This window comes from Oryctolagus cuniculus, chromosome 2, assembly GCF_964237555.1.
Source record: "Oryctolagus cuniculus chromosome 2, mOryCun1.1, whole genome shotgun sequence".
Taxonomy (NCBI): domain Eukaryota; kingdom Metazoa; phylum Chordata; class Mammalia; order Lagomorpha; family Leporidae; genus Oryctolagus; species Oryctolagus cuniculus.
The window spans coordinates 1771263-1781972 of record NC_091433.1 but is presented as its reverse complement, the minus strand read 5'-3'; the positions used below and the strand labels follow the sequence as shown (position 1 = coordinate 1781972).

The 10710-nt window shown below is 52.3% G+C and overlaps 1 protein-coding gene across 5 annotated transcripts in view; it reads right to left on the bottom strand.

Moving 5' to 3' along the window:
- Positions 1-10710, bottom strand: part of HTT (huntingtin) — a 166441-nt gene that overhangs the window by 114058 nt on the left and 41673 nt on the right. For all 5 annotated transcript variants that reach the window (XR_011386170.1, XR_011386171.1, XM_070067983.1 and 2 more), the window contains exons 7-9: positions 7791-7932; positions 7140-7318; positions 648-852 (exon numbers count right to left, since the gene is read on the bottom strand). Coding sequence is in view for 3 of the 5 variants with exons in the window: in XM_070067983.1 (XP_069924084.1) it covers positions 648-852; positions 7140-7318; positions 7791-7932 (526 nt within the window). In the remaining 2 variants the exon portion in view is untranslated. The remainder of the gene's footprint in view (positions 1-647; positions 853-7139; positions 7319-7790; positions 7933-10710) is intronic.

Genomic DNA, 10710 nt, shown 5'->3' with positions numbered 1-10710 from the left:
GCTCCTGATCGCCAAGTGAACACAAGGCATACGGAAGCCGCAGGTGCACAGGAGGCAGCCGTCAGCCTACCCGTCAGCCCGTCCGGCCCACGCCATGAGCCACGCCCACCGCACACACTGCAGCAACACGGAGGCCCAGACTCAGCCAACGTTCAGCTCAGGCCTGCTGCGTGCCACGCTGCATTCTAGAACCCGGGGAACAAGCGTTCCCAAAGGGCGCCCTCTCGTCAGACATGGCCGACTGCACCCACAGCACCAGGGCGCAAGCCTTCGCGGAATCAGAAGCGCCCTGAGTGCTGAAGAGAGAAGCAGAGACTGGGCAGTATAGGTGGCTGAAGGGTGGAGGCTGGAGGAGATTTCTGAAGCCAGCACCCAAAGGAGCGGAGAGCTCGAGAGCCCAGACGCAGACACTCAACACCTTCCCCAATGTTTCCATCCGAGGACACCAGAAATGCCACAGGAGACAGCCACACCAGAGTCAGGGGCCGGGTGCTAAATAATGGACCGCATTTTGTCACCCACTGTGAGCTTTCCTCAGGAGTTAAGATATGGATTGCTCAGCTTGGAGCAGGGCCTTAAGTCAACAGGGGAACTGACAGTTTATTGCTGCACTGTTAACTCTAAGGCGGACCTTGCTAATAACTCACCGAGAAGGTCCACAATGCTCCCACTGCGACTCCGGCCAGCAGACTCCTCTTCGGCCGCAGGGAGCTGCCCGAGGCCCCCCGGCGTGGTCAGAGCGTGCAGCAGCTCTGGTGGGGGAGTCCGGAAGAGCTGCTGCAACAGTTCCAGCGCCCCAGTGACAACGTTGTGGTCTCGGTGCTGTGTGTGATGCAAAGTCAGTTCATAAACCTACAACCACAGAAACACAGGTGTGCTGGTCATGGCTCTGTTTCGTTTGTTTTTAACTGATTTGAGAGAAGGAGAGAAATATCTCATCTGCTGGATTGCTCTTCAAATGCCCACACAACCAGGCCGATGCAAGAGCCAGGAACTCAATCCAGGACTCCAACGTGGGTGGCAGGGACCCAGTTATTCCAGCCATCACCTGCCTGCTGCCCCCAGTGATTCACATTAGCACAAAGTCAGAAACAGGAGAAAAGATGGGACTTGAACTTAGACACCCCAAAGTGGGATGCAGGAGTCCCAAATGGCACCTTAACCATTATGCCAAATGCCTGCCTTTGGTCATGGTTTTCTGGTTTTTCCCCCATCAGATTTATTTATTTGAGAGCAGAGTTACAGACACAGAGAGGGAGAGACAGAGAGAAAGGTCTTCCACCCACTAGTTCACTCCCCAAATGGCTGCAACAGCCAAGAGTTGAGCCAGTACAAAGCCAGACACTTCCTCTGGTCCCCTGCACGGGTGCAGGGGCCCAAGCACTTGGGCCGTCTTCCACTGCTTTCCCAGGCCATAGCAGAGCGCTGGATGGGGAGAGGAGCATCTGGGTCTTGAACCAGCGCCCATCTGGGATGCCAGCACCTCAGGCAGAGGTTTAACTTACTGTGCCACAGCGCCAGCCCCAGACTTGGTTTTACAAATATATTCTACTTTCGGCCGGCGCCGCGGCTCACTAGGCTAATCCTCCGCCTAGCGGCGCCGGCACACCGGGTTCTAGTCCCGGTCGGGGCGCCGGATTCTGTCCCGGTTGCCCCTCTTCCAGGCCAGCTCTCTGCTGTGGCCAGGGAGTGCAGTGGAGGATGGCCCAGGTGCTTGGGCCCTGCACCCCATGGGAGACCAGGAAAAGCACCTGGCTCCTGGCTCCTGCCATCGGATCAGCGCGGTGCGCCGGCCGCAGCGCGCCGGCCGCGGCGGCCATTGGAGGGTGAACCAACGGCAAAGGAAGACCTTTCTCTCTGTCTCTCTCTCTCTCACTGTCCACTCTGCCTGTCAAAAAAAAAAATATATATATATATATATATTCTACTTTCTTTTTTTTTTTTTTTTTTACTTTTTACAGGCAGAGTGGACAGTAAGAGAGAGAGAGAGACAGAGAGAAAGGCCTTCCTTTGCCGTTGGTTCACCCTCCAATGGCTGCCGCGGCCGGTGCACCACGCTGATCCGGTGGCAGGAGCCAGGTGCTTCTCCTGGTCTCCCATGGGGTGCAGGGCCCAAGCACTTGGGCCATCCTCCACTGCCCTCCCAGGCCACAGCAGAGAGCTGGACTGGAAGAGGAGCAACCAGGACAGAATCTGGCGCCCCGACCGGGACTAGAACCCGGTGTGCCGGCGCTGCAGGCGGAGGATTAGCCTAGTGAGCCGCGGCACCGGCCATCTACTTTCATATTTTTAACATTTATTTTATTTGTTTGAAAGGCAGAGTTACAGAGACAGGGACAGAGAGAGAGAGAAAGAGATCTTCCATCCACCAGTTCACTCTCCAAATAGCCACAATAGCTATGGTTGGTCCAGACAGAAGCCAGAAGAGCAGAACTCCATATGGGTCTCCCACACGGGTGGAAGGCACCCAAGGACTGGACCATCTTCTGCTGCTTCCCCAGGTGCATCAGCAGGGAGCTGGGCAGGAAGCAGAGCAGCCAGGACTTGAACCGGCGCCCAGTTAGGATGTCAGCATTGTGGTGAGCAGTGGCTTAACCCAGTGTGCAATACCACCAGACCTTCACTTTTTTTCTTTTTTTTTTTTTTTTTTTGGACAGGCAGAGTTAGACAGTGAGCGAGAGAGACAGAGAGAGAGTTATAGACAGTGAGAGAGAGACAGAGAGAAAGGTCTTCCTTCCATTGGTTCACTCCCCTAATGGCTGCCACAGCCGGCGCTGCACTGATCCGAAGCCAGGAGCCAGGTGCTTCCTCCTGGTCTCTCATGTGGGTGCAGGGCCCAAGCACTTGGGCCATCCTCCACTGCCCTCCCGGGCCACAGCAGAGAGCTGGCCTGGAAGAGGAGCAACCGGGACTAGAACCCGGGGTGCCAGTGCCGCAGGCGGAGGATTAGCCAAGTGAGCCATGGCCGGCCCCTTCATTTTTTTTTTAATAGGTCTTTTTGGGCTGGATTTCTCCCCCTGAAATTTTCCCTACCATCATGACCAAGTTGGTCACTAGCTTCCACGCTGCTTTCTAAATTTCCGTAGCTTTCTCGTTGTGACATGAATTCCTTCCACTAGAGCAGCAGCATGCTAAGACCTGCATTTTCCAGAGCTGACAAGGGAATAAGGCCCAGCACACCTGAGGATGCAGTCCAGCGGACAGCCTCACAACCAAAGAGCAGATGGAGATGGCTCTGCGTCTCCCCCTCCTTCTCTGTAACTCTTTAAAATAAATAAATAACTTCTAAAATTAAAAAAGTTTTAAAGGCATCATGTCAAAGTGGATTAGTACTTTTAACATTGTATCACATTAGTATATATAAACTTATTTTTCCATTTAGAATTATCAGATAACAGGGCTGGCACTGTGGCGCAGTGGGTTAACGCCCTGGTCTGAAGTGTCAGCATCCCATATGGGTGCCAGTTTGGGACCCAGCTGCTCCACTTCCCATCCAGCTCTCTGCTATGGCCTGGGAAAGCAGTAGAAGATGGCCCAAGTCCTTGGGCCCCTGCACCCATGTGGGTGACCCTGAGGAAGCTCCTGGCTCCTGGCTTCGAATTGGCGCAACTCTGGCCTATGCGGTCAATTGGTGAGTAAACCAGCGAATGGAAGACCTCTCTGTTTGCCTCTCCTCCCTCTGTGTAACTTTGACTTTCAAATAAATAAATAAATCTCAAAAAAAAATTATCATATAAAATAAGAGTTCATGGTAAAATTTGAATCTCAAATAAATAAAAATTTTTAGTATAAGTAAGTCCCATGCAATTTGGCACATATCTATACCACAAATTACTCATTATTTAACTGAAATTCAAATTTCACTGGCATCCTGTACCTTTACTTGGTAAGCTTGCCAACCCTACTTTTAACATCACGGAAGTTCATACACACAGGGCCGGCACTGTGATGCAGTAGTTAAGCCTCTGCCTGCGGCGCCAGCATCCCATATGGGTGCCGGTTTGTGTCCCAGCTGCTCTACTTCCAATCCAGCTCCCTGCTGATGGCCTGGGAAAGCAGTAGAAGATGGCCCAAGTGCTTCGGCCCCTGCACCCACGTGGGAGACCCAGACTGGTCCAGCTCCAGCCATTGTGGTAATCTGGGAGTGAACCAGCAGAGAAGACTTCTCTGTCTCTCCCTCTCTCTGTAACTTTGCCTCTCAAATAAATACTCTTAAAAAAAAAATAAAAAGCAAAAGTCTCACAAAGTCTCACCTTTATCATCTGTTTTAACTCTTTAGATTAAAAAAGTTTTGCTTATTTGAAAGGCGAAGTGACAAGAGGGAGAGGGGGAGAAAGAGAGAGGAGCGACACGGAGATCCACTGATTCAGTCTCCAAATGATTCAACAGCAGGGACAAGACCCGGCCAAAGCTAGGAGTCCAAATCTCCATCTGGGTCTCCTATGTGGAAGCAGGGGACCAAGCACTTAGGCATCCCCCACTGCTTTCCCAGGTACAGCAGCAGGGAGCCGGACGGGCGGGAAGCAGGACAGCTGGGACTCAAACCCTGCTATGCCACGACACTGTTCCCTACGTGAACTCTTCTGATGGAAACCTCCGCAGAGCAAGGGTTGACGAGGGGCAGTCTCCAGCCGAGGTTTGGCCCGAGCCTACTTCTGAACGTGAGATTTCATCCGAACGTGGCCTCTTATCGTCATCTGGGACTGCTTCTGCACTACACTGGCCGAGTCGAGAGCGGCACCAGAGATGGGGCAGCCTGCAAAGCCGCAGCATTCGCCACCTGGCCCATTATGGAAGAGGCTGTGGCACCCGCTCCGGTAACCAGCTCACACCGACTGTACGCCGTTCATTCTGAGCACAGCAGGTCCCTCCCGTTCACCGGGAAAAGCGGAAACCAGCTCCCATGCGTCCCGCACCTCGTCGGACCCTCCTAAACTCCACTGGCAGCGGCAACAAGTCCCCGTGCCCCAGTGGGCACCATTTAAATCTTTCTCTTTTACTTGAAAGTCAGAGTTCCAGAGACCAAGAGGGAGAGACACAGAGCAAAGGGGGACAGAGATCTTCCGTCTGTTGCCCAGATGGCCACAGCAGGCGGGAGCCGGGCCAGGACCAAGCCAGGAGCTTCATCCACATCTCCCCAGTGGGTGGCAGGAGCACAAACACTTCAGCCGTCCTCTGCTGCTTTTCCAAGGCCATTAGCAGGGAGCTGGATCAGAAGTGGAGCAGTTAAACTGTACATGTTCTACCTAGAAGTCTAAAACGTATGGACCTTACCATGTGCACATGAATATCATTCACTGCAAAGCCTATTAATGTGACCCAATTCAAAATGAAAGAAAAAGGAAGGTCATAATTACTGTGTGTCCCAAGGGTAATAGTCAAATGGATTATCTTTTATTATCATCCTTACTTCCGTACAATTATCCAGCATGTTGTTTTGCTACATAATTGGATCACAGATTTTGCTGGTTTTCCTAAAGCCACTGTTCTTCTCCAACTCCGTGCTAACAACATGCCGGCGCCGTCTTCCCTCTTCCCCACTTCCAGGTGTAGCGTCTGCTGCAGGAGTTACTCGGAGCTCCTAATCTGAACTCTGCACAGCTATCACCTAGAACCCTCTCAGCACAGTCCTGGGTTAGATGCCTCTCTCTCGGCTCAATCGCTCTCGGCACAGTCCTGGGTTAGATGCCTCTCTCTCGGCTCAATCGCTCTCAGCACAGTCCTGGGTTAGATGCCTCTCTCGGCTCAATCGCTCTCAGCACAGTCCTGGGTTAGATGCCTCTCTCGGCTCAATCGCTCTCGGCACAGTCCTGGGTTAGATGCCTCTCTCGGCTCAATCGCTCTTGGCACAGTCCTGGGTTAGATGCCTCTCTCGGCTCAATCGCTCTCGGCACAGTCCTGGGTTAGATGCCTCTCTCGGCTCAATCGCTCTCAGCACAGTCCTGGGTTAGATGCCTCTCTCTCCGACTTCAGGGCTTCCCCTTGTGGCAGGAATGTATCCTCAAGTAATGCTTTCAGAGAGCACTGAGCTCTTGCATGCCTACCAGGACCCACACTTTGTCCCCCCACACTTCTCAGCATGCCTCCCTGCTCGGCATACCAGTCGCAGGTGCAGGGCAGAGGTACTCACCACTGCACCCAGTGCACGCCACACTGGATTCCCAGCACCCATCCCAGTGCCTCGCACAAAGACGGAGCTCAAACAAGTTACCAAGTGGAGGAGCACACTGACGAGCCCAGCTTTAGAACATGGCGGCAGCAGTCTCTGGGCCAGGCAGGGGTTTACATGGTGTGCACAACATTCCACATAACTTGAAAGGACAAGATACACACAGGTCATGGACTAAAGGTTGACCCCCATGATGGCAGCTGAGCCATCCTGCCCCAGAGTCCATTCTCGGCTCTGCTGCTTCCTAATGAAATTAAGTGGCAGGGGCCAGTGCTGTGGTGCAGCAGGAAAAGCCACCGCCTGCAGTGCTACATCCCGTATGAGCGCCAGTTCGAGTCCCGGCTGCTCCACTTCCTGTCCAGCTCTCTGCTATGGCCTGGGAAGGCAGCAGAAGATAGTCCAAGTGCTTGGGCCCCTGCACCCACATGGGAGACCCGTAAGAAATTCCTGGCTCCTGGCTTCAGATCCATGCAGCTCCTACTGTTGCAGCCAACCAGGGAGTGAACCAGCGAATGGAAAACCTCTCTTTCTCTCTCTCTGCCTCTCCTTCTCTCTATGTAACTCTGACTTTCAAATGAATAAATAAATCTTTAAAAAAAAGGAAATTAAGTGATTTTTTTTAATTTTTAAGATTTATTTATTTATTTATTTGAGAGACAGAGAGAGAGAGAGAGAGTCTTCCATCAGCTAGTTCACTCCCCAAACAGCTGCAACAGCTGGGGCTGGGCCAAGCCAAAGCCAGGAGCTTCCTCCAGATCTCCCAAGTGGGTGCAAGGGCCAAGTACTTGGGTCACTCTCTGCTGCTTCCCCAGGCAAATTAGCAGGGAGCTGGACAGGAAGTGGAGCAGCCAGGACACGAACCAGTGCCTATATGAGATGTGGGTGTCACAGGCAGCAGCCTAACCTACCGTGGCTCTGTGAATGTGCGTCCCTGCAGCCCAGGGCTAGGGTCAACCCTGCACCCTCCTACCTGCACAAGTTGCTCTGCTGAGGGACAGACTTCCATTTCTTTCCGTGTCACCCCAAAGCTGCCTTTCAGGCTCGTATCCTTGACCTGCTGCTGCAGCAAGGGCACCAGATACCGCAGCGTGAGCAGCACGCCCAGGACCAGCGGCGTGGGATGTTCTTCCTCCACAGGAACCAGCAGACCTACAAAGGCGGCAACAGGACCCTCAACCCGGGATTCAGGGCTTGTCAAGCCAAGAGACCCGCAGGAAAGCCCTGGACGCGCCTGGCCGTGAGGGACAAAGGCAGCACATGACCTGGTGCATCGCCAAGGCGGGCAGTCACTTAGAGCAAGCGATCCACGGCTCACCTCAGCACTTCTGGCCTTGACTTCAGTCACTCATACTGAAGGAGACATTGTCGACTGACCTACCAGAACCCACAGGGACCTGAGCCCTCACAGATGGAGGGCCAGGCTGACGCGGGCAGAACCAGCGCCCAGCTAGGTGCCCTTCAGCACGGCTGCATCTGCCAGCCACAGAACCCCAACACGGCTCCCGTTATCAGTCTGCCACTGCCAAGCGACGTGGCCTGCGAGCCGAGGGGCTGTCCAGTGCTGGACTCTCAGGTCTCTCCTGAGCCAAAGCTGCACGTCCCACTCACCGACTCTGCTTACCTAAGAGCACGTTCAGCAGCCAGCTGTAGAAGTACTGGGTCCTCCGCGAGTGCTGGCAGACGCTCACAGCCGCGCTGGCCGCCGTGCGCCGGACAGCAGGGGAGCTCGACTTCAGGTTCGCTATGAAAGCCTTTAAGAGAACCTGGGAAGCAAAAGTCCATGGAGATAAAAGATAAAGCTCCGGTGAAACTTACCACATATTTCATACAATCCGACTTCAACCAGAAGCTCCAAACTCCTGCAAGGGAAACAGCCGGGGATGGATGAATTGGGTCAAGAAACCTGCACTACAGTGGCTGAGGTCACAGAAACACTGGGGAGGGTGTGCAAGAAGTCCCCATCACAAGAGACCGCTTGAAAATGGGAAATCAGAGTTCTAGGCCCAGGGAAGGGGGGCAGGGGGGCAAAGAGACTCCCTCAGAGAGTCCACGGGGAGAATGCTGGGCTCCTGGGGATCACCTCGTGCACCGGGAACAAAGAGGAACTGCGCTTCTACTTGACCTAAAGACCCAATTCGTGACCCTCAGTCCTCTGGCCCCAGTCTGGCCCTGATGTTCTGTGACAGCAAACCCCATCCTTCCCAGAGGAGAGGCAGGACTGTGCTCTCTGCTGGATGAAGACGTGACCCCTACGTTCCCCTCAGAAGGGAGGAGGAGGGTCCCAACATGAAGTCTTCAGACCCCTCATCACGCCTGCCCCTCCCTATGTACCTCAGGGTGGCAGACAAGAAAATCAAGGGGCAGCAGCAGAAGAATCAGGGGCAGGAGGATCATCCGGGGATCATGAGAAAGTCTTACCAACGGCCCCCTTAAACCCTTACCCTGATTTAAGAAAAGGAGCGTCCTCCTAGACAGGGGTCTCATCGGCCAACCAAACACTTTCCAATGTTGATCCCAGGGATCAGGCACAAATGCAGATCTCAGAGAGGTAATTAAGGCAATGAAAGTCTGCTACCAGGTCACAAAGTGTCTCTAAGGCATTTGAAATTCAACAGGAGAAAGAAGAGGACCCCCTCCCCACTTTCCTACTAAGACTTAAAGATCAAAAGAGAAAATACTCTGGACTGGATCCAGAGGAACCAGGATTTTTAAAAGCTAATTTTATAACCAACAGGTGGTCTGACATCACAAAGAAATTACAGAAGATTGATGGGTAGAATGAAAAATAACTGAGGAACTATTTAGGGAAGCACAGAAAGTCTTCATGAGAGGGAAGAGGAAAAGCAGAAACGGCGGAAATCACGGTTTCCCACTGCAGATCGAAAGCCTGCTCACCAAGAAGGCGAAACCCCAAGTTACAGCGTGGAGGAAACTTACGGACGAAACCTGAAGGGGACCACAACACTTTTGTTTCACACTGGAGCTGCCTATTCTTGCCTGATGTTCCAACCAAAAGGTACAGAATTCTCCACAGAAAAACTGACGTCGTCAGTGGTAAAGGGGGAGAGGTTCCAAGCTCCAATACTTAATTAAAAAACAATTTTATGGGTCATTTTTATATGCACCTAAGGTAGAAATTAATCTTCCAGGAGGAGATCCAATTGTGAGGTTAAGATTATGAGTAGGCCGGCGCCGCGGCTCACTAGGCTAATCCTCCACCTGCGGCGCTGGCACACCGGGTTCTAGTCCCGGCTGGGGCACCGGTTCTGTCCTGGCTGCTCCTCTTCCCGTCCAGCTCTCTGCTTTGGCCCAGGAGTGCAGTGGAGGATGGCCCAAGTGCTTGGGCGCTGCATCCGCATGGGAGACCGGGAGGAAGCACCTGGCTCCTGGCTTTGGATCGGCGCGGCGCGCCAGCCGCAGCACACCAGCCATAGCGGCCATTTTGGGGGGTGAACCAATGGAAAAGGAAGACCTTTCTCTCTGTCTCTCTTTCTCTAACTCTGCCTGTCAAAAATAAATAAATAAATAAATAAATAAATAAATAAATAAATTTAATAAAAGATTAGGAGCAGACAAGGTGCAAATAAAAGTGAAGGAAAGGGGCAACACTGTGGCACAGTGGGTTAATCCTCTGCCTGCAGCACCAGCATCCCACATGGGCGCTGGTTTGAGTCCCGGCTATACCACTTCCGATCCAGCTCTCTACCAAGGCCTGGGAAAGCAGTGGAAGATGGCCCAAGTGCTTGGGCTCCTGTACCCACGTGCAAGACCCGGAAGAAGCTCCTGGCTCCTGGTTTCTGACTGGCTTAGCTTCCGCCACTGCGGACATTTGGGGACTAAAGGATAGAAGACCTTTTCTCTCTGTCTCTCCCTCTCACTGTCTGTAATTGTCTCTCTCAAATAAATAAAATCTTAAAAAAAAAAAAAAAAAAAAAAAAAAACTAAAGGAAAAAGGCTTTACAACCAGTAATAGAGGGAATAAACTGATCCTTATGTGAATTGCATGTTCCCAGTCAAGCTTTAAGACTAAAAAATCTGGAGAAGGACCTTATAAATAGCAAGGGAGGGGCCAGCACTGTGGCGTAGCAGGTAAAGCCGCCACCTGCAGCACCAGCATCCCATATGGGCACTGGTTCCAGTCCCAGCCGCTCCACTTTCGATCCAGCTAACGACCTGGAAAAGCAGTGGAAGATGCCCCAAGTCCCAGGGCTGCTGCACCACGTGGGGGACCCGGAAGTACCTGGCGCCAATCAAACTGACAACTACTATTTACAGTGATTCAGTTACTTCACTGAATTCTTCAGATTCAAGATCTCCCTTCATCATTCCAAAACTCAGGACATTGGTTTTAACAGCTTCTTAATAAAACAAGAAAACTGAGAAAAAAAAAAAAAAGAGAGAGAGAGGCTGAATCATTTATCCAGGGCCACACAGCTAATAAAACCTGAATCTTCACACTACTAACAGGTATTCTTTCATTTCCGCCTCAGCCACGTGAGTACCCTTGATGGCTCATTTTTCAGAGTAAAAAGGAAACAAAC